The 23,989-nt window shown below is 46.1% G+C and overlaps 1 protein-coding gene across 7 annotated transcripts in view; it reads left to right on the forward strand.

The window, feature by feature from the left end:
* Positions 1-10,844: 10,844 nt before the first annotated feature.
* The window catches only part of tnrc6ba (trinucleotide repeat containing adaptor 6Ba), a 29,587-nt gene continuing 16,442 nt past the window's right edge, over positions 10,845-23,989 (forward strand). For 5 of the 7 annotated variants that reach the window (XM_041858791.2, XM_045209767.1, XM_045209770.1 and 2 more), the window contains exons 1-9: positions 10,845-11,178; positions 12,746-12,833; positions 13,270-13,291; positions 16,950-17,312; positions 17,545-20,523; positions 20,779-20,949; positions 22,939-23,141; positions 23,306-23,380; positions 23,572-23,784. In XM_041858791.2, coding sequence (XP_041714725.2) covers positions 12,777-12,833; positions 13,270-13,291; positions 16,950-17,312; positions 17,545-20,523; positions 20,779-20,949; positions 22,939-23,141; positions 23,306-23,380; positions 23,572-23,784 — 4,083 coding nt within the window. In that variant the 5' untranslated portion in view covers positions 10,845-11,178; positions 12,746-12,776. Of the gene's footprint in view, positions 11,179-12,745; positions 12,834-13,269; positions 13,292-16,949; positions 17,313-17,544; positions 20,524-20,778; positions 20,950-22,938; positions 23,142-23,305; positions 23,381-23,571; positions 23,785-23,989 lie in introns of those variants that run through there. The other 2 variants (XM_045209769.1, XM_045209772.1) reach the window with 2 other exon arrangements.

Below are 23,989 nucleotides of genomic sequence, written 5' to 3' on the forward strand. Positions count from 1 at the left end.
ACCCCGAGTGCTGAAGTGCGAAGCGCATAAAAATTGTCTATCCTCGGTTGCAACACTCACTACCGAGCTCCAACCTGCTTCTGGAAGCAACGTCAGCACAAGAACTGTTCATCAGGAGCTTCATGAAATGGGTTTCCATGGCTGAGCAGCCGCACACAAGCCTAAGATCACCATGCGCAAGCGTTGGCTGGAGTGGTGTAAAGCTCGCCGCCATTGGACTCTGGAGCAGTGGAAACGCGTTCTCTGGAGTGATCAATCACGCTTCACCATCTGGCAGTCCGATGGACGAATCTGGGTTTGGCGGATGCCAGGAGAACACTACCTGTCCCAATGTATAGTGCCAACTGTAAAGTTTGGTGGAGGAGGAATAATGGTCTGGGGCCGTTTTTCATGGTTTGGGCTAGGCCCCTTAGTTCCAGTGAAGGGAAATCTTAATGCTACAGCATACAATGGCATTCTAGACAATTCTGTGCTTCCAACTTTGTGGCAACAGTTTGGGGAAGGCCCTTTCTATCACGACTCAGGATATGACCCAGATGCAGACACAGGAGGCGGATAGTTCGGTTCTCTGAATATTTATTATAAACAAAGGGGCAGGCAAAGGGCAGATCAAGGGCAGGCAGAGGTTCGTAATCCAAGGCAGAGTCAATCAAGGACAGAACGGCAGGCAGGCTCAGGGTCAGGACAGACAGAAAGGTCGGAACCGGGAAGACTAGAAAACAAGAGCTAGAGAACTGTAGAAACGGGAAACACGCTGGTAAGACCTGCCAAAACAAGACGGACTGGCAACAGACAGACAGAAAACGCAGGTATAAATATACAGGGGATAATGGGGGAAATAGGAGACACCTGGTGGGGGATGGGGATAAGCACAAGACAGGTGAAACAGATCAGGGTGTGACACTTTCCTGTTTCAGCATGACAATGCCCCTGTGCACAAAGCGAGGTCCATACAGAAATGGTTTGTCGAGATCGGTGTGGAAGAACTTGACTGGCCTGCACAGAGCCCTGACCTCAACCCCATCGAACACCTTTGGGATGAATTGGAACGCCGACTGCGAGCCAGGCCTAATCGCCCAACATCAGTGCCCGACCTCACTAATGTTCTTGTGGCTGAATGGAAGCAAGTCCCCGCAGCAATGTTCCAACATCTAGCGGAAAGCCTTCATAGAAGAGTGGAGGCTGTTATAGCAGCAAAGGGGGGACCAACTCCATATTAATGCCTATGATTTTGGAATGAGATGTTCGACGAGCAGGTGTCCACATACTTTCGGTCATGTAGTGTATCTACATTGGGGGAAAAAGTATTTAGTCAGCCACCAATTGTGCAAGTTCTCCCACTTAAAAAGATGAGAGAGGCCTGTAATTTTCATCATAGGTACACGTCAACTATGACAGACAAATTGAGAAGAAAAAATCCAGAAAATCACATTGTAGGATTTTTAATGAATTTATTTGCAAATTATGGTGGAAAATAAGTATTTGGTCACCTACAAACAAGCAAGATTTCTGGCTCTCACAGACCTGTAACTTCTTCTTTAAGAGGCTCCTCTGTCCTCCACTCGTTTCCTGTATTAATGGCACCTGTTTGAACTTGTTATCAGTATAAAAGACACCTGTCCACAACCTCAAACAGTCACACTCCAAACTCCACTATGGCCAAGACCAAAGAGCTGTCAAAGGACACCAGAAACAAAATTGTAGACCTGCACCAGGCTGGGAAGACTGAATCTGCAATAGGTAAGCAGCTTGGTTTGAAGAAATCAACTGTGGGAGCAATTATTAGGAAATGGAAGACATACAAGACCACTGATAATCTCCCTCGATCTGGGGCTCCACGCAAGATCTCACCCCGTGGGGTCAAAATGATCACAAGAACGGTGAGCAAAAATCCCAGAACCACACGGGGGGACCTAGTGAATGACCTGCAGAGAGCTGGGACCAAAGTAACAAAGCCTACCATCAGTAACACACTACGCCGCCAGGGACTCAAATCCTGCAGTGCCAGACGTGTCCCCCTGCTTAAGCCAGTACATGTCCAGGCCCGTCTGAAGTTTGCTAGAGTGCATTTGGATGATCCAGAAGAGGATTGGGAGAATGTCATATGGTCAGATGAAACCAAAATAGAACTTTTTGGTAAAAACTCAACTCGTCGTGTTTGGAGGACAAAGAATGCTGAGTTGCATCCAAAGAACACCATATCTACTGTGAAGCATGGGGGTGGAAACATCATGCTTTGGCGCTGTTTTTCTGCAAAGGGACCAGGACGACTGATCCATGTAAAGGAAAGAATGAATGGGGCCATGTATCGTGAGATTTTGTGTGAAAACCTCCTTCCATCAGCAAGGGCATTGAAGATGAAACGTGGCTGGGTCTTTCAGCATGACAATGATCCCAAACACACCGCCCGGGCAACAAAGGAGTGGCTTCGTAAGAAGCATTTCAAGGTCCTGGAGTGGCCTAGCCAGTCTCCAGATCTCAACCCCATAGAAAATCTTTGGAGGGAGTTGAAAGTCCGTGTTGCCCAGCGACAGCCCCAAAACATCACTGCTCTAGAGGAGATCTGCATGGAGGAATGGGCCAAAATACCAGCAACAGTGTGTGAAAACCTTGTGAAGACTTACAGAAAACGTTTGACCTGTGTCATTGCCAACAAAGGGTATATAACAAAGTATTGAGAAACTTTTGTTATTGACCAAATACTTATTTTCCACCATAATTTGCAAATAAATTCATTAACAATCCTACAATGTGATTTTCTGGATTTTTTTTCTTCTAATTTTGTCTGTCATAATTGACGTGTACCTATGATGAAAATTACAGGCCTCTATCATCTTTTTAAGTGGGAGAACTTGCACAATTGGTGGCTGACTAAATACTTTTTTCCCCCACTGTACCTCAATTACCTTGTACACCTGCACATCGACTCGGTACTGGTACCCCGTGAACATAAATACCTTGTGCATTTATTCCTCATGTTATTATTTGTCTATTATTTCTCTTTTTTTTTTCTCTCTGCATTGTTGGGAAGGGCCCGTAAGCAAGCATTTCACTGTTAGTCTAAACCTGTTGTTTTACGAAGAATGTGACACACACTCCCATCATCCATGCTCTGATCCAGCACAGTTCTTCATTACACACAGTAATTGAGCTGTTCATTTAATGGCTGTTTCAAAAGGTTCTTTACAGACTTGCGTGCTCTCACCCATGGAATGAGCGGTCACAACTTGGCGTCACTGTCACTGGCCTGAGTAGCCCGTAACAGAACAGAGAGGACAGTAAACCGTAAGGGTATTACTGAATTCAGGAGAATAATAGGCCCACAGTGTTTCACACTAGATATTGACAATAGTAAAGCTCCTTATCTACCACAAACAGGGGTACATGTAAATGTTGAAGTAAATTTGAAATATTCTAATAACTTCATCCTCTGAATTTGAATGATACTTATATTTTAATAGGAGTCAGTGTTTCCTCAATGAGATGCAGATGGAAACTGAGTTAAATGACTGATCATCCGATGGTTGGTTAGTCAGAATCCTTTTATTTAGTGTGTTGAGTGGTCTTCCACCATGACATTGCATGGTCTAACCAAGAATATCTGGAAGTATTTACAATGTCTTATAATTAGATTGGTGGCTTAAGGCTGCTATGGAAAATACTTTCAGCAAAATGTAATGACAGAGAGGCAGGACTACTCACTGAGCTGAACTTGAGCTTCCAAGTAGCGGAGGGCACATTCAACTCAAATACCTCCAGGTTTACAGAGAAAGAATAGGAGGAATAGGATTTATAAAGGTAGGATAACGTCATGTAGTATCTCTTATGAATTCCTTCACATCTGGACATGTACCCTAAACCACCAAGGGGGTCACAACAGCAGAGGATATGTACCAGTATGTGGTTGCGTGTGTGTTACTACTGTTCCCCTACTCCCTTCTCCCGGAGTATCACACCCAAACTAAAAGAATGTAACCCAGCCTAGTCTGCCCCCTCACTGGGTCGTACCCCTTACCCTGCCCTGCTCTAGCTCACTCCAGGGCTGGTCCCAAATGGCACCCTATTCCCTTTATAGTGCACTACTTTTGACCAGGGCCCAAACGGCTCTGGTCAAAAGTACTGCACTATATAGGGGATAGGGTGCTATTTGTGACGCACTCCAGACCCCTGTCTAAGGACCTCCAGAAGCCTGTTGATCCAGACGCACAGCGGACTGGCATTTCCTGTGGGCGGGGCCAAAGAGGCAGAGACATTCCTGGGCCAGGCACCTCCACTTCCTGTCTCTGTTCACACCCCGCTGAAAGACGTTTCCTGCCTCTCCCTAAATACTCAATGACGCTCTGCAGTATCAGTATAGCAGAAAGCTCAGACTGGCTGTAAATGTAAAGCCTGCTCTAATCAAATGTATTAGGGTGAGAGGAAGCATTCATGATGGAGTGTTTTTAAAGTATCAGGGAGATATTAGATATCCACCCCATACAGCACTGTAAGTGTAAAGCCTGCTTGTTAGCCATAGCCTTCACTGCTCAGGACTTCATTGGTCTGGCCTTTCTCTGACTCAATCATTGCTATCCAGTAGCCTATATACTACTCTTCATGGAAATGGTTTCATACTGTACATGAGAAAGGAATTATGTGCATGGCATAACTCCCATGATGTATAGATGTAAGTCTATACATACCTCCCATGCCAGTATGGTGTGTGATGGTGTTGTGTCTCGTGGGGGAGGTGCTATGTAATCTGGTGTGACTGTGCTGCACCTCCTGCTATGGGCAGCTGTCTGCACCAAAGGGTGGGTATGTATTCAACAGCTGGCCAGGGGGAGGAGAGGGGGGGGGGGGGCAGAAGAGTACTGTAGGCCAGGGTCTCCCATTTCACGTTGATAATGATGAGAATGGAGAGAGGAAGGGTAGTGAGTGGGAGAGAAAGAAATGGTGAGATGAGGGTAGAATGACTATATCCAACATTAGGCATAGAATCCTATAACAGGTTTAAAAATGCAACCACATTTTTATAATTGACAAATATTTAGCCCTTTTAGAGACTGACTGGATCAAAAAGGTCCCTCATATAATAGTTCCTATGCCAAAATAATGAGTATTTACCTCCTTAACCAGCACTCATGTTACAGTAAACCGAATGCTTCAATGGCCCATTGGTCTGGCATAATGTTGTATTTCTGTGTCCATAGCACCCTCTGCTGGTAAGGTTAGCTGTGAAGGATCAACTGACCATTTGTATGCTGTAGTGTTAAGATTTCCCTTCACTGGAACTAAGGGGCCTAGCCCGAACCATAAAAAACTGCCCCAGACCATTATTCCTCTTCCACCAAACTTTACAGTTGGCACTATGCATTGGGGCATGTAGCGTTCTCCTGGCATCCGCCAAACCCAGATTTGTCTGTCGGACTGTCAGATGGTGTAGCATCAGAGAACTACAGAGAACGCGTTTCCACTGCTCCAGAGTCCAATGGCGTCGAGCTCCAGCCGACGCTTGGCATTGCGCATGGTGATCTTAGGCTTGTGTGCGGCTGCTCGGCTCCCAACGAACAGTTCTTGTGCTGACGTTGCTTCCAGAAGCCGTTTGGAACTCGGTAGTGAGTGTTGCAACCTAGGATATACTATTTTTACGCGCTACGTGCTTCAGCACTCGGCGGTCTAGTTCTGTGAGCTTGTGTGGCCTACCACTTTGCAGCTGAGCCGTTCTTGCTCCTAGACTTTCCACTTCACAATAACAACACTTACAGTTGACTGGGGCAGCTCTAGCAGGGCAGACATTTTGAACTGACTTGTTGGAAAGGTGGCATCCTATGACGGTCCCAAGTTGAAAGTGACTGAGCTTTTCAGTAGGGGCCATTCTACTGCCAATGTTTGTCTATAGAGATTGCATGGCTGTGTGCTCAATTTTATAAACCTGTAAGCAACGGGTGTGGCTGAAATAGCCAAATCCACTAATTTGAAGGAGTGTCTCAATACATTTGGCAATGTAGTGTATGTCTTTTTTGAGTGTGAACTGGATTACTGTACTGTATTGTATTATACTGTATTGTACTGGAATTACGCATATTAGGTACAAATATGCAATATACTCCTTTGCATATTTGGGTATTATTCTACGCACTGGCTATTATTTTAATGAGAGCTGCCCACAAACAATACACAATTCACAAGTTTAGTCATCACAGTACAGCACAGTAGAGTTCAGTACAATAGAGTTTAGTACAGTACAGTCGAGTACAGCAAAAAATAGTATAGTTCAGAACAGTACAGTACAATACATTATACTGTACTCTAGTGTGCTCTACTGTACTGTACTATATGGAACTCTACTGTACTGGCATGTACTGTACTATTATACTCTCTACTTTTCTTTACTATACTCTACTGTGCTCTACTGTACTGTGCTGTCCAAACTTGTGTAACATAGACTGATTAGTTCAGATTTGGTCCGTTCCGGACTGGACCACATCTGAACCAATCATGGACGGCCAAATCAAGGCTGGTCCGGACTGAACCAAAAAACGATGTCTGTGGATGACGAAATCAAGGCCAGGGCGGACTGACCAAATTTCAACTACTTTTCAACGTCCCGTCTTGGTCGGTGCTCAGTGGGTGAGGATGCTGGTTACAGTAAATGGAAAGAGAGGGGGCTCATGATTAGGTGTCAGTAAGAGCCGGGAGATGTGACATTAACTGGAGAGAGAGAAGAGAGGCAGAGAGAGAGAGGGGTTTTTCCAGACTGTTTTCCAGACTTGCTTTGACCACCATACGACAGAAAGAGAAAGAAAACAATTATGTTCTGAACATAACAGTATGCCAGTGGAAGGGAGGCCAGTAGCAGGTGACCCAACTGTGGTTTGTGACTACTATGATTTCCCATTGTAGGCCATTCAATTGCAGTAATTCTGTTACAGATTTTTCTGTAATTCTGTTACCGATTTTGTAACAGAATTATGAGTTTAAATCACTTAATAATTCATAAACAAAATTGATATTAGTAAAAACACTATAGCTAATTGGTAGGACTACCTTTACTTGTTACTTCTGTGAACTTTCATTACCCTCCCTCCTCTTAAGATACTGTATGTGGGTTTTTGGTAACGGAATTACAAGGCACAAGGCAATGTTTCTTAAACTTACAGATGGCAAATAGTTTCTCCAAAACTAAATATATGGGTTGATATTAGTTGGCAGGGGTCTTTACTTTAACATGATTGTGTTTTGATGTATTTCTAATACAGTGAGGTAAAAAAGTATTTGATCCCCTGCTGATTTTGTATGTTTGCTCACTGACAAAGAAATGATCAATCTATAATTTTAATGGTAGCTTTATTTGAACAGTGAGAGACAGAATAACAACAAAAAAATCCAGAAAAACGCATTTAAAAAATGTTATAAATTGATTTGCATTTTAATAAGGGAAATAAGTATTTGACCCCCTCTCAATCAGAAAGATTTCTGGCTCCCAGGTGTCTTTTATACAGGTAACGAGCTGAGCTTAGGAGCACACTCTTAAAGGGAGTGCTCCTAATCTCAGCTTGTTACCTGTATAAAAGACACCTGTCCACAGAAGCAATCAATCAATCAGATTCCAAACTCTCCACCATGGCCAAGACCAAAGAGCTCTCCAAGGATGTCAGGGACAAGATTGTAGACCTACACAAGGCTGGAATGGGCTACAAGACCATCGCCAAGCAGCTTGGTGAGAAGGTGACAACAGTTGGTGCGATTATTTGCAAATGGAAGAAACACAAAAGTACTGTCAATCTCCCTCGGCCTGGGGCTCCATGCAAGATCTCACCTCGTGGAGTTGCAATGATCATGAGAACGGTGAGGAATCAGCCCAGAACTACACGGGAGGATCTTGTCAATGATCTCAAGGCAGCTGGGACCATAGTCACCAAGAAAACAATTGGTATCACACTACGCCGTGAAGGACTGAAATCCTGCAGCGCCCACAAGGTCCCCCTGCTCAAAAAAGCACATATACAGGGCCATCTGAAGTTTGCCAATGAACATCTGAATGATTCAGGGGAGAACTGGGTGAAAGATTTGTGGTCAGATGAGACCAAAATCGAGCTCTTTGGCATCAACTCAACTCGCCGTGTTTGGAGGAGGAGGAATTCTGCCTATGACCCCAAGAACACCATCCCCAACGTCAAACATGGAGGTGGAAACATTATGCTTTGGGGGTGTTTTTCTGCTAAGGGGACAGGGCAACTTCACCGCATCAAAGGGACGATGGACGGGGCCATATACCGTCAAATCTTGGGTGAGAACCTCCTTCCCTCGGCCAGGGCATTGAAAATGGGTCGTGGATGGGTATTCCAGCATGACAATGACCCAAAACACACGGCTAAGGCAAAAAAGGAGTGGCTCAAGAAGAAGCACATTAAGGTCCTGGAGTGGCCTAGCCAGTCTCCAGACTTTAATCCCATAGAAAATCTGTGGAGGGAGCTGAAGGTACGAGTTGCCAAACGTCAGCCTCGAAACCTTAATGACTTGGAGAAGATCTGCAAAGAGGAGCGTCTGACCTCTGTGATTGCCAACAAGGGTTTTGCCACCAAGTACTAAGTCATGTTTTGCAGAGGGGTCAAATACTTATTTCCCTCATTAAAATGCAAATCAATTTATAACATTTTTGACATGCGATTTTCTGGATTTTTTTGTTGTTATTCTGTCTCTCACTGTTCAAATAAACCTACCATTAAAATTATAGACTGATCATGTCTTTGTCAGTGGAAAAATCAGCAGGGGATCAAATCCTTTTTTCCCTCACTGTACCTTTTAATACTTTTTCTGGTAGATGTTTTAGAAGACCCAATTTCCATCTGTTTTACCAGAAATCAAAGCCTTTACTTATGCCACATTTTTCAAATGGAAAATGGTTGAAAAATGTATCTATGCCTTCATTTCTGAAAAATATAGACTCTTTGCTTTAATTTGACACCTAATTTTGATATGCTCCTATGAACTTCACATGCTGGTCCTCATGGGGCATTTTACCAACCTCAATGGTCCTCAATGCCCAGTTACCAACCTGATATGGTGATAAAAATAAATAAATAAATTTAGTCATTTAGCAGACGCTCTTATCCAGAGCGACTTACAGTTAGTGAGTGCATACATAATTTTTTTAGTTTTCATACTGGCCCCCCGTGGGAGGATACATGCGCTCCTGAACTGAACAAAAATATAAACGCATCATGTAAAATTTTTGATCCGTGTTTCATTTTCTGAAATAAAAGATCCCAGAAATGTTCCATACGCACAAAAAACGTATTTCTCTAAAATGTTGTGCACACGTTTGTTTACATCCCTGTCAGTTAGCATTTCTCCTTTGCCAAGATAATCCATCCACCTGACAGGTGTGGCATATCAAGAAGCTTATTAAACAGCATGATCATTACACAGGTGCAACTTGTGCTGGGGACAATACAATGCCACTCTAAAATGTGCAGTTTTGTCACACAACACAATAACACAGATGTCTCAAGTTTTGAGGGAGCGTGCAATTGGCATGTTGACTGCAGGAATGTCCAGTAGAGCTGAGAATTGAATGTCCATTTCTCTACCATAAGCCACCTCCAACATCGTTTTAGAGAATTTGGCAGTACGTCCAACCGGCCTCACAACCGCAGACCATGTGTAACCATGCCAGCCCAGGACCTCCACATCTGGTTTCTTCACCTGTGGGGTCGTTTGAGACCAGCCACCCGGGCAGCTGATGAAACTGAGGAGTATTTCTGTCTGTAATAAAGACCTTTTGTGGGGAAAAACTCATTCTGATTGGCTGGGCCTGGCTCCCCAGTTGGTGGGCCTGGTTCCCAAGTGGGTGGGCCTATGCCCTCCCAGGCCCAACCATGGCTGCAACCATGCCCAGTCATGTGAAATACATTGATTAGGGCCTATTTGATTTATTTCAATTGACTGATTTCGTTATATGAACTGTAACTCAGTAAAACCGTTGAAATTGTTGCATGTTGCGTTTAGATTTTTGTTCAGTATACTTGTTTTTTTGCATGTCCCTGACTTTCCCTGGCCCTTCTTTCCTCTGGCCTGTCTTCTGTGGGTTCACCTGCTCAAACCTTTTCTCCATCCATCACTCCTTCTGATTTCCTTTTCCTTGCTTCTCTCTTTCTTGAAATACAAAAAATAAGTCGAAGACAGCATTCAAGTAATTAAAGAAGACAACTCTACATTTGAAATATAGTTGTAGTCTGTTCAAACGAGTATTTCACCACTGTTGCAACGAAAATACTGTATCCCTGACAAGTTCAACACACAGGAACACAAACGCCTCGCAGACAGACAGACAGCAAAGGAGCAGATTATTCGGGAGAGGAAATAAGCAAGAAATTTGTTGTGTGGTGAAGTCTTGCGCCACTCTCAGGGCTTTAGTCAATACTGCAGCACTTTAAAAAAAACAAGTGTATTACAATCAATGCCTCTAAATAATATGGGGGGCATCTAGACGTTTCAGTTAGAATTCCAAATCCATGAAATTAAAACATTGTATCATTTTTATGTCAGACATTTTTGAAATACGACGTCATTACAAAGACAGCCCTTAGCAGCACACAATTTACATTTACATTTAAGTCATTTAGCAGACACTCTTATCCGGAGCGACTTACAAATTGGATTTACACAATGTGAGATGTTGCCAGTGTCCATACTTGATCAACCCATGACATTGATTAAAACAGGTATTTTATTTGCCGAAGGACTTCTTGTCTAATGGTAATGATGGTGTATGAAACTAACTCCACAGTTGTCTAATTGAAGGACAAAAATCGCCCTCACCCCCACACTCCCGTCAGAGAGCTTGCTGCTGGCGAGACCATAGAACTCAGTGGGCAAGACATTCGATTCATAGCTGCAAAATGGCCGACCGTCAACCAACTGACTTTCCAGCGCTTTAAAAACGATTTATTGTGCACATTAGCTAGATGTACAATATCATAGTACTTACTTAGAAATCAAGAGCACCAACGAGTATATTTCTTTGTTAGCCACATAACGTTACTTCACTATTCGTTTAGGGGCTGTTGATTTTCAAGTAGCCTCGAATGCCAAAAAAACTAGGATTTCGCACTGAAGCACTTTAGCCACAGATGAAAGAGGAAATAATCGTAGCTTTAGTTAGCTAGCTCTATTTCATATGTGATTCCTGAGGTGAGTATATCTTCGTTAATATTTGTAAAGTTGTTGGTTAGATGCATCGTGTGCATATTTTGCAATGAATGCATATTCCATAAATAAGAGGCTATTGCTAACAGTCTTGCAACGCAGCAGTTTTCTGTCGACATCGGTGCTAAAATATGACTAGCTAGCATGCTACAGAATGGATGTCGTCGCGCGAGTGAGCATCTGGAGAAGTTCTCCTGACGCTTAACGTTACTTCAGTCACGAGCGGACTAATGTAGCAAGATAAATCCGGAGTCTGGGTAGTAATCTTGCAGTAAATAATGCTGGCATACTTGTATTTTTTAAAAATGAAGATGGTGGTGTTAGCTAGTTAGTTTAGCAACTATCCGTTACAAGGTGTGTAGTTGGTCGACACAGCAGCTAGCTAGCTACATCTCTTTTACCTTGCTTGGTCGGTGCAAGACCTCGCGTGCACTAAACTATGAAGATGTTGGTACATTTACCGTTAGCTAGCGAACTACCTGTGTTGTGTGGATAGATAACGTTAGCTAGTTAACTACTCGGTTTCGTGATCTGAGCCTGTTGTCCGTGTCGTGTACATTTTTAGCCCGCCATAGTTTCATAACGATGGCTAACATGCATTGACATGCAGCGTTTTGGATGTTAGCCACTGTTTCTGAATGGCCACCACCGGGGCTTAGCATTAGCTAGTTATATTTAGTTATATTGTAATAACTGTTGCACCTTCATACTTGTATAGCTAGCTAGCTATGTTGCTTATTCCCATACACGAAATGTTACATGCGTGCATGAAGGACAGCTGTTGCAGCTAACGTAACTAGCTAAATAAGTCTGACTCTGTACCTCGAGCTCCCGAAATCATGACAACTGTGGCCCGTGGCTCACAGTGGGCCCCCCATAGGCTCTAACGTTAACTATGTCACTGAGAAAGAAGGGCCAAACAGCTGCTGACTCGCATCATGATCAGTTTCGTTGGCTTTACAGGTCATTTGCAGAGCATTGTGTCCATGATAATGTGTCACCTTGACTCTTATCAACAATGAGTGTGGTGGCAGTTCATGTCTATTTGTGATGTACAAGCACCGTTTTTTATTTGAATGCTTTCTTATGGGTTCCTTAAGCTAAATAGCAACATGTTTAGTATATCTGACCTTTTGGAAACAGTACCTGAATTTTTATTTGTGTGTCAAGGCAGCCAGACTTCAGAACCCTTACACTGCTGTTATAGGCTAGCTAGCATAAAGTCATATGTTTGAAAACATGGCATTAGAAAGTGTGTCCCTCCCTTGTCAACAGGACTGGGCCTTTAGCATTCGAAGCTTAGGACAAGAACTGAACACTCCATCCTTTTAATGGCTAACTCACAAGGCTTGGAGGGGAGGATAAGCCTGAAATTTCCTGCAGGTTTATTATGTGGATAATTACCCTATGAACAGTACAGCACCTGCCAAAAAATCTTCTGAGCCCTAGGCTGTAAATCATTGTGGATCACGCCAGAATACTGATTGTTCTAAGGAAAGTTGCACTGGTTTGTGGTTTATAATGTTTTTCTTCTATTTCCTCTCTGCCACAGAAAGGAGTATCAGGAAAGGGAACAGTAGTTCATGGAAGACAAGAAAAGGAAGAAAGACGACAAAAGGAAAAGGGAAGCCTCTCAGAAGGTAAAGATGTATTTCCACGCCAACATACAACTTTGCCCTGAGTGATGCTGAGTTTAAATTGTTGCAGTCTTATCATTTTTCTTAGAACTTAAGTTATGACACAATAGTACTCTGATTAACCAGATTATAGACTACATGATATCACCAAGTTGTGATGACCTGGCCAGCTGGGGCATATTCAATATTGCAAAGTTGTATGAAATACACACAACAAGTCTCAAGAAATTAAATGTAATGAAGAATTGATAGTTGATTAGTGTTGTTATGCCTGGCACTCTGTCCAGACCACAGTACTCTTCCAACCAGTCAGTGCCACTGCCACACATATTTTACTGTCTTTCATTGGCCACCTTTGCCATTCATACAGTGCTGTTTGGCTTTCACTTGAATGAATATCACCATATATGGCATCTGATGTACATTTGTCTTTTTTCAGGTTGCAGAGCAAAAAAACAAAGGTGAGCAGTGTCTTTGTGTCCTCTGCTAGATTCACCTGGTTGCTAAGTTCACAAGGCCCCACCTGTTTCTCGGTCTGCTCGTGCCGGTTTTGTCGTTCTCAACGCTAGCAATTTTTTTGCAACAACTAACAAGGATTTAGTACTGTTGTCCGTGAAATCACGATTTCGCAAGTGCTCGCATCTTTTTAATTTTCGGAAGGGGAGGGGACATTTGGTCCATAGACTTGCCCTAAACTGGCTGAGTTTCTGTTTGGAGGGATGGAGACTTCGCTAGTCTCTTTAGTACATTTTCTAATATGTCTCCCACCAGAACTTAATCAAGCATCTGACGCAATTACGCAAGATTTTAGTTCTGGGTGTCCGAGCTTTGTTTGTTTATGCGGTTGGCTTTGTGCTTTGTCACACCAGTGACACACTATCCATCAGATCAAGAGCACAGTTTCTTTCCCTCTTCCACCCTTCTCACAAGTAACTGAATATTGGAATATATTAGGGAATACATTTGGAAAATATTGACATGCATTTGAAAATACTCAAATACAAATATTGAAATACTCCATGCATTTCAACTCAGGTCTGATGTGCCCTAGGTTTATTTTAAATGTATTGGGAAACAAGTAGAAAATAGTTTCAAATTAGACTTGGGCGGTATCCAAATTGTCATACTAACCTTGTGACATCCCAGGATATTCGGTAATACTGGCACTGAACACAAGAGGCGCTCTTTTCGAACCCCACTGAGGCTCTAATCCGAAGGTTAGCAATGCTAACAAGTACATGTAAAATCCCGTTGTGAATGCTAGCTAAATGCTAATGAACGCATTGCAAAATGTTATACAGTCTCTGACAAACTATTTGCAGGACAGACATCCCAGCTCTTAAAGTTATACAAATAACTCAAAATTACTACTCTCAGTTTGCTGCACGCACAAAGCAATTATTAGACGGCAAGGCTCTTGATCCAGGAGGGGATTCTCTGCTGTTACCAAGACTGTCTTGATTTTGCAAGAAGCTAACCACTTAGCTAGATAACTAGCTACTAAATTAGCAAACCAAATGTTCAACTGCAGAGCATTTTAGACAGTTAACTTAGTTATAAGATATCTAGCTGGCAAACATTAAGTTATAATTCCCATACTGTAACTAGATTTCCTGGCGCGTGCTGCACAGCAGTCAACGGTCTCTCGTCGTTATGTGCTTGAAAACATACACCATGTTGGCCTCCCGAGTGCCGCAGCGGTCTAAGCGGCGTCACCCATTCGATCCCAGGCTGTGTCATTACCAGCCTTGACCGGGTGTCCCGTAGGGCGGCGCACAATTGGCCCAGCGTTGTCCGGGTTAGGGGAGGGTTTGGCCGGGGGGGCTTTACTTGGCTCATTGCGCTCTAGCGACTCCTAGTTGCGGGCCTGGCGCCAGCAGGCTGACTTCGGTCTTCAGTTGAACAGTGTTTCCTCTGACACATTGGTGCAGCTGGCTTCCGGGTTAAGCAAGCGGGTGTTAAGAGGCGTGGTTTGGCGGGTCATGTTTCGGAGGATGCATGACTCGACCTTCGACTCTCCCAAGCCCGTTGGGAAGTTGCAGCGATGAGACAAGATCGTAATCACGAAATTGGGGAGAAAAGGGGGGTAAAAATGACAAGAAATAAAGAAAACATACACCATGTGACTGGGGACTACCCGTAAGCTTCAAAATGAAAAATAATGTGAAGGGTGAAATGAAGAACGCAGTCTGCTTTATCTCCTAACGTATTGCACAAGTTAATTGCAGTTATTTACTTAAAGTAGCTACAAATATTCAGATTTACAGTACCAGTCAAAAGTTTGGACACACCTACTCATTCAAGGGTTTTTCTTTTTTTTAAACTATTTTTTACATTGTAGAATAATAGTGAAGACATCAAAACTATGAAATAACACATGGAATCATGTATTAACCAAAAAAGTGTTAAACAAATCAAAATATATTTTATATTTGAGATTCTTCAAATAGCCACCCTTTGCCTTGATGACAGCTTTGCACACTCTTGGCATTCTCTCAACCAGATTCACCTGGAATGGTTTTCCAACAGTCTTGAAGGAGTTCCCACATATGCTGAGCACTTGTTGGCTGCTTTTCATTCACTCTGCCATCTGACTCATCCCAAACCATCTCAATTGGGTTGAGGTCGGGGGATTGTGGAGGCCAGGTCATGTGATGCAGCACTCCTTCACTCTCCTTCTTGGTAAAATAGCCCTTACACAGCCTGGAGGTGTGTTGGGTCATTGTCCTGTTGAAAAACAAATGATAGTCCCACTAAGCCCAAACCAGATGGGATGGCGTATCGCTGCAAAATGCTGTGGTAGCCATGCTGGTTAAGTGTGCCTTGAATTCTAAATAAATCAGTGTCACCAGCAAAGCACCCCCACACCATAACACCTCCTCCATGCTTTACGGTGGGAACTACACATGCGGAGATCATCCGTTCACCCACACCGCGTATCACAATGACACAGCGGTTGGAACCAAAAATCTCCAGTTTGGACTCCAGACCAAAGGACAAATTTCCTCCGGTCTAATGTCTATTGCTCGTGTTTCTTGGCCCAAGCAGGTCTCTTCTTATTATTGTTGTCCTTTAGTAGTGGTTTCTTTGCAGCAATTCGACCATGAATGCCTGATTCACACAGTCCCCTCTGAACAGTTGATGTTGAGATGTGTCTGTTACTTGAACTCTGTGAAGCATATATTTGGGCTGCAATTTCTGAGGCTGGTAACTAATGAATGTATCCTCTGCAGTAGAGGTAACTCTGGGTCTTCCATTCCTGTGGCAGTCCTCATGAGAGCCAGTCATCATAGCGCTTGTCTTAAAGTAATGGACTGTCGTTTCTCTTTGCTTATTTGAGCTGTTCTTGCCATAATATGGACTTGGTCTTTTACCAAATAGGGCTATCTTCTGTATACCCCCCTACATTGTCACAACACAACTGATTGGCTCAAACGCATTAAGAAGGAAATAAATTCCACAAATTTAAATTTTAAGAAGGCACACCTGTTAATTGAAATGCATTCCAGGTGACTACCTCATGAAGCTGGTTGAGAGAATGCCAAGAGTGTGCAAAGCTGTCATCAAGGCAAAGGGTGGCTATTTGAAGAATCTCAAATATAAAATATATTTAGATTTGTTTAACATGTTTTTGGTTACTATATGATTCCATATGTGTTATTTCATAGTTTTGATGTCTTCACTATTATTCTACAATGTAAAAAATAAAAGAAAGCCCTTGAATGAGTAGGTGTGTCCAAACCTTTGACTGGTACTGTATAAAAAATCTGAAATAGTTTCAACGGTATTGAAAACCCATCCCGTGGATATTTCCAAATACCCCGCTAAATGGCCCAAGCCATACTATTTATAGGAAATTATTTGAAAATACTTTCAGATACTTAAAATAAAGTAGTATATTTGGCCACATTATTTGAAATACGCATGTATTTTAACCAAGTCTGGTCTATTGGTTAGATGCATGTGGCTATTTGCCTCTTATTTCAAACGATGATGATAGCTATATACAATGCTTTGTTATCCATTAGGACATTTTCTTTTAATTTCATATCACAATTTTTATGCTAAATGACCTTTATACTCCTTACTGACTTTTCCCCCTTCTCCTTCACCATGCAGTGCCAGAATTGACCAAGCCCTTGTCCACCCAGTCTCCTGCCGCCCCCAGCTCTGCTTCCCCCAGCCCTGGACCCACCCCCTCGGCATCCTCCTCCCCTGCCACCGCGGCTGCAGGCGGCGCCCCCCCTCAGGGCGGGAACAATGCGAAGCGGCCGGCGGTGGCCAACGGACAGCCCCCCGCAGCAGGCACCCAGGCCCCCCAGCGCTACATGCCCCGCGAAGTGCCCCCGCGATTCCGCTGCCAGCAAGACCACAAAGTGCTACTGAAGAGGGGCCAGCCGCCGCTGTCCTCCATGCTACTGGGGGGAGGCACTGGGGCAGGAGGGGGAGACGGCCCTAATCCAACCATGGCTGCTGCCTCAGGTGGGTGTCTGGCAGGAGTTGAAATGGAGCATCATGCAAAGTTAGGCTCTGTTTGAATACTTTAGAAGTGCATCCCACTTTCCCTTCTTTGTCTTGGTAGAATGTTTTGGGGAAAACAATCTGTTTTTTCTGTGTCCAAGTCCGTAAAGATTGGGCGGCAGTCAATGTGTGTGTCTACTTTAACCTTCCATTTAGGCATTAATCATGTGTCTTTATGTTGTTTCCCGTCCAGATTCCAGTCCAGGCTATGTGGGTCCAGCTGCGCCCTCACTGCCCCTCACCTCATCATCCTCCTCATCGTCAATCGCTGCTTCTTCTTCTTCAAATTATGCAAATTCCACGTGGGGGGCGGGCTCTGGCAGCCTGCCCTCCTCTCAGGGCAGGGAGAAGGTCATCGTGGACGGCTCGGACCTGGAGGAGTGGCCTAGCATCGCCACTGGCGACGGGAGCGGAGCAGTGGGAGGTGGAGCTCTAGGGCCAGGAAGCGGTAGTGAGTCGTCGGGGGAGGGCGGTGGTGGAATGCAGAACAGCTGTGCCTCATGGAAAGGTGGCGATCCTGGCAGTCCTTCACCCACTTCCTCTTTCTCAATGTCCAATGAATGTATGCTGTCCGGCAGTGTGGTGTGGGGGTCTGCTGCCTCACAATGTCCTGTAGGAGTGAATGCAGCCCCAGGGGTGTCATTGCCCACCATTCCCAAATCCTCCCCTCTCCCAGTGGGCCCTGATGGCTCCCTTGGTGGCAGTGCGGGGATCCCTGGTGCCAACTTCAACCCAAATGCCAATCCTTCCGCCTGGCCTGCCCTAGTGCAGCAGGATGGAGCTGGGGCAGCTTCCTCTGAGGGTGCCCCCCCCTCTTCCCTCCAGAGCCAGGCTGGGTCTCTGTCTGCCAACAACCCTCCCCCAGCCCTGGGGAACCCACCTCTAGCTGTGAATCAATCCGCTCATCAGCACCAACTTCACCAAATGCAATCCAGAGACAGAGAGCACCCAACGGACGGGGGGTGGGGCGGAGCGGCGCTGGAGTCCGGAGCGGGACCAAAAAATGCGGGGACAGGGGAGGGAGCCGATATAGACTGTGGGGTAGGAGGCAACGGGGGAGACAACCTCTCTGCTTCCCAAACCTCTTCCTCCTCATGGAGAGGCCAGCCTTTCCCCGCTGCTAACTCCAAAACGGGTGCCTCAAGGACTGATGGTTGGGAAGGGGGAACTGCTGAGGGTGGTGGAGGCTCGCGGTGGGGGTACAGCGCTCATGGGGGTAATGGAGGGAAAGCCTGGGGTGCTGGAAGTGGGGGTAACACTCAGACCCCCGGGGTATCTCAGGGAGGGTGGGGAGGAGGAGGAGAGCAAGGCTCTTCAGTTGGAGACTGGGGAGGTCATTCAGGTGGGATGGGTGGAGGTGGAAATCCAGGAGGGGAGGCTGGTGGTGTCGGCGGCCGTAGCAGTAGCAGCAGCAGCAGTGGGGGCAGCATCGGCAACCCCCCTGCTGCCTCTTCCTCTCCCAAATCATCCACCACTACGACAAGAGCTTGGGACAATCAGAAGGGAGTTGGAGGGGGGGACGGAGGGGCAGGGGGGGACACAGGGGAGTGGGGGGGAGGCCAGGGCGGAAGAGGAGGTAATGCTTCATCCAGCGGTGGGGGAAACTCCAGAGGTGGAGGCGGCGGCAATCACAATCAACACCACGGGTACGGCCACCACCGGTATTCCCATCCCCCACCACCCAACCCTGAAGTGGCCTTACAGGCAATGCTCAGCCGCAATGACCTGGACCCGCGCGTCCTCTCCAACACGGGCTGGGGCCAGACCCAGATCAGACAGAACGTGGCCTGGGACCTAGAACCAGGAAAAGGAGGTTCTGGGTCGATTGCTTCATCCAAAAACTCTTCACCTCCCATTGGTCCGTCTTCTCAATACTCCACTGGCTCTGCTTCAACTACTGATTCTCCTTCCCTTCTCCCTGGCTCAGTTCCCAACCTGAACTCCAACCCTTCCCTGGGGACCTCTGGTAGCTCTGGGGAGGGCTGGGAGAGTGGTGGTAACAGCAGCAGCAGTTGCAGCAACTCCCTACCCAACCGAGGACCACCTCACCCGGGATCCAACATGAGGAATCCTTCTGGTGTCACACAATCGGGGTCAATGACCACTGGAGCAGGTATGGGAGGAGGAGGAGGAGGCCTTGGACCAGGCCAGGGGAAGCCTACAGGATGCTGGGGTGGGGTAGGACCAGGGGAGAGCCAAGTAAAAGGATGGGGGAACGAAGGGTCAGAGTGGGGTGGAGGAAGGGAACGCAGTAGAGGTGGTGGAGGAGGAGGGTGGGCCGATAATGGACAACAGGGTAACCAAGGTGGAGGTGGCTGGGGAGGCAGCCAGGAGGAGAAAGGGACAGGAGGAGGATGGAAGGAGATGGGGAGGGATGGAGGAGGGTGTGGTGGACAGAGGGAGAGGGGTGGGGGGGACTGGGGAGAGCGAGAGGCCAAATCAAGCAGTGGAGGATGGGGAGAGGATAGGAAAGGAGGTGGGGGAGACTCAGAAATCGGTACGTGGGGTAGCTGGGACGAGGGAGCCCCGAGGAGAGCCTGGGGGACAGGAGGTACGGGTGGAGGAGGGGCAGGTGTGGACATGGGGGGCTCCAAACCCCACCAGGGACGTTGGGGGGGTGGGAAAATGCACCCGTCACAGATGCCAAACAGCCAGACGGCCTCTCTGAAAGGCCCCATGGCACAAAAGCAGCAGCAACAATCACAGCAGCCGCTACCGCAGCAAGCGCTGGACCCAGGGGACATACAAGGAGGAGGGGGCTGGGGGAGACCATCGGGCCCCCAGGCCCAGAACCAAAGCAGCTCCGGCTGGACGGCCGGACCCATCCCCAGCGGTCCTAAGGGAGGAGAGGGGCCGGAGTCCAGCGGGTGGGAGGAACCTTCACCACAATTCATTAGCAGGAAGATGGACATTGACGATGGGACGTCGGCTTGGGGAGACCCCAGCCAGTTTAATAACAAGGCTGTCAACCTGTGGGAGAAGAACGGCGCTCCAGCTGGTCAGCAGCTGCCAATGCACGGCCAAGGACCAGGACCACCGCCCCAACAGCAGCAGCAGCAGGGGCCTCCAGCTCTACAGCAGCAGCCTGGGCCTGGGAGGCAGCCCACTGGGATGGGAGGCAGGGACATCAACCCTAGCCATGGACCTGGACCTGGGAAAGCTCCAGGGATGGGTAAGAGACTAGCTGTTAGGCTAATGTGCTATACTTTATGATGCTGGGCTGTTCGCATTGATTTTTGAATATAAGATTAGGCCTATTACCTATCTTATAGACATGTGGAGTGGAAGGAAGGATTTGATGTTAAAGACATAATGGATAAGCCTTGTAGAAATCAATCTTTTCCCAGAAACCTATAGAGCACAGTACATAAATCAAACAAACCACTATCACTGATGGATACATCCCTATGCCTGCCTGTGTGTGTAGCTCCATCGTCTGGCTGGGATGGTGGCTCTCCCTCAGACCCCCCGGTGGACAACGGCACCGCAGCCTGGGGGAAGCCCACTGAGACCCCCACCGGCTGGGGAGACCCTGGGGAGGACCCTGGTAAGAACACCTCTGGCTGGGGAAACCCCTCACCCAATCCCATCAAATCTGGTAAGGGAACGAACTACTGTAACGCCTCAAAAAGACCTGACGATGTCTGACTAGGAACAGTGCATTCAGAGAGTATTCAGACCCCTTGACTATTCCCACATTTTGTTACGTTACGGCCTTATTCTGAAATGGATTAAATAGTTTTTTCCCCTCATCAATCTACACACAATACCCCATAATGACAAAGCAAAAACAGGTTTGTAGACGTTTTTGCAAATTAATAACAACAAAAAAACGGAAATATCACGTTTACATAAGTATTCAGACCCTTTACTCAGTACTTTGTTGAAGCATCTTTGGCAGCGACTACAGCCTCGAGACTTCTTGGGTATGACGCTACAAGCTTGGCACACCTGTATTTGGGTAGTTTCTCCCATTCTCCTCTGCAGATCCTCCCAAGCTCTGTCAGGTTGGATGGGAGCGTTGCTGCACCGCTATTTTCAGGTCTCCAGAGATGTTAGATCGGGTTCAAGTCCGGGCTCTGGCTGGGCCACTCAAGGACATTCAGAGACTTGTCCCGAAGCCACTCCTGCGTTGTCTTGGCTGTGTGCTCAGGGTCGTTGTCCTGTTGGAAGGTGAACCTTTGCCCCAGTCTGAGGTCTTAATTGCTCTGGAGCAGGTTTTCATCAAGGTTATCTCTGTACTTTGCTCCGTTCATCTTTCCCTCGATCCTGACTAGTCTCCCAGTCCCTGCCCCTGAAAAACATCCCCACAGCATGATGCTGCCACCACCATGCTTCACCGTAGGGATGGTGCCAGGTTTGCTCCAGACTTGACACTTGGCATTCAGGCCAAAGAGTTCAATCTTGGTTTCATAAGACCAGCGAATCTTGTTTCTCATGGTCTGCATCCTTTAGGTGCCTTTTGGCAAACTCCAAGCGGGCTGTCATGTGCCTTTTTACTGAGGAGTGGCTTCCGTCTGGCCACTCTACCATAAAGGCCTGATTGGTGGAGTGCTGCAGAGATGGTTGTCCTTCTGGAAGATTCTCCCATCTCCACAGAGGTACTCTGGAGCGCTGTCAAAGTGACCATCGGGTTCTTGATCACCTCCCTGACCAAGGCCCTTCTCCCCCGATTGCTCAGTTTGGCCGGGCAGCCAGCTCTAGGAAGAGTCTTGGTGGTTCCAAACTTCTTCCATTTAAGAGTGATTGAGGTCAATTTTGTTGGTACCCTTCCCTAGATCTGTGCCTTGTCACAATCCTGTCTCGGAGCTCTACGGACAATTCATTCAACCTCATGGCTTGGTTTTTGCTCTGACATGCACTGACAACTGTGGGACCTTAGACAGGTGTGTGCCTTTCCAAATCATGTCCAATCAATTGAATTTACCACAGGTGTACTCCAATCAAGTTGTAGAAACATCCCAAGGATGATCAATGGAAACAGGATGCACCTGAGCTCAATTTTGAGTCTCATAGCAAAGGGTCTGAATACTTATATTTCTTTTAGGTTTAATACATTTGCAAATATTTCTAAAAACCTGTTTTCACTTTGTCATTATGGGGTATTGTGTGTAGATTGATGAGGACATTTTTTTATTTAATCAATTTTCGAATAAGGCTTTACCGTAACAATGTGGAAAAAGTCAAGGGGTCTGAATACTTTCCGAATGCACTGTATATGTGTATGCAAAAAAAAAATTGTATTCTGAGGATTTCATTTAGAAAAAGTCCATGTTATCACACAAACCTGCAGCCGCTAGCTTGTCAGTTGACGTTTGAAGTTAGTGCCGTTCTGACCACGGAGCAGTGACCGAGTTCTAGTGCGCAGCGACCACTTTTGACCATGGCCGTAATAATATTATATTCACTCTAATCATGCTAAATCTTCAGAGTAAATCTTCTGTAACTGTTGAACCATATATGGTAGAGACAGAGTTAGTTTACAAAATGTCTCCCAAAAATCTGGACACAGTCAAAGATTTGCAGTGTCATTGTAACACATAGCATATTATTGGTGTAATAATGCTACTCATTGTTATTTCCCTAGCAGGTTCAAAGTCTATGCAAGAAGGAGGCTGGGGTGAGGGAGACCAGGGCTCGGTGGCTGCCTCGCGTCACTCCAGCTGGGAGGAAGAGGAGGAGGAGGGAGGAGCAGGGGTGTGGAACAGCATTGGGTCCCAGGGCAGCAGCTCTTCCTACAACAGTGGGGGCTGGGGCCAAGGTCACGGGGGCAAGAAGCCCAACAGCAAGGTAGGACAGCATCCACAATGGGTTTGGTTATATTTTGTATGGTTGTTGCCTCATTCAGATACTTGAGAGGAGTTGGATTGAGACCTTGGCTTCTTGTTTCATAATGGTTGTTCCAGAAAAAAACCTACTGCCAGAAATGTTATATCTGTATGTTTGTCTCTCAGGCTCCCCTGAAGAGTGGAGGAGGAGACTCCTGGATGAACCCCATGAACAAACAGTTCTCCAACATGGGGCTCCTGGTAAGTTTCAGAGAAAATACAAGGTTTAGAGCCCATAGACATCCACTGTGTGGGCACGCATAGGTTGTGTTTGCGATACTGTATGTCGTGAGAAATGTTTTGTAAATATTACAATGAGGATGCCATGCCAATAGTTATGTTGGGGTTGGTTATGATGGTGGTAGTGATGAAGATATGTGCTGTGTTTGCAGGGTGATGATCCTAGTGGGCGGCCTCTGGACTTGGCCCCTGGTCTTCCTCAGGATAAGAAGATGGAAGGAGAGAAGCGAGGGATGGGCCTGAACGACTACAATGGAGAGATGCGTAAAGGAGGGCAGAGAGGTGTGGGAGGAGGAGGGATGGTCTACCGTTCACCTGGTTCCAAAGAGATGGGGCCTGGCGACCCTGGGCCTTACTATGACAAGGTTGGTACCCCAGACATCACAACGCTCTCTGGATGTGTCCCAAATGGCACCCTATTCCCTTTATAGTACACTACTTTTGATCAGAGCCCTATAGGCATTGGCCAAAACTAGTGCACTCTAAAGGGTATAGGGTTCCATTTCGGACGCAACTGCTGTGTGACTTTGACTGTTCTCAAAGTATCTCTTGTCTCGTTAACACTTTCAT

The sequence above is a fragment of the Coregonus clupeaformis genome, chromosome 31 (assembly GCF_020615455.1).
Source record: "Coregonus clupeaformis isolate EN_2021a chromosome 31, ASM2061545v1, whole genome shotgun sequence".
NCBI lineage: Eukaryota > Metazoa > Chordata > Actinopteri > Salmoniformes > Salmonidae > Coregonus > Coregonus clupeaformis.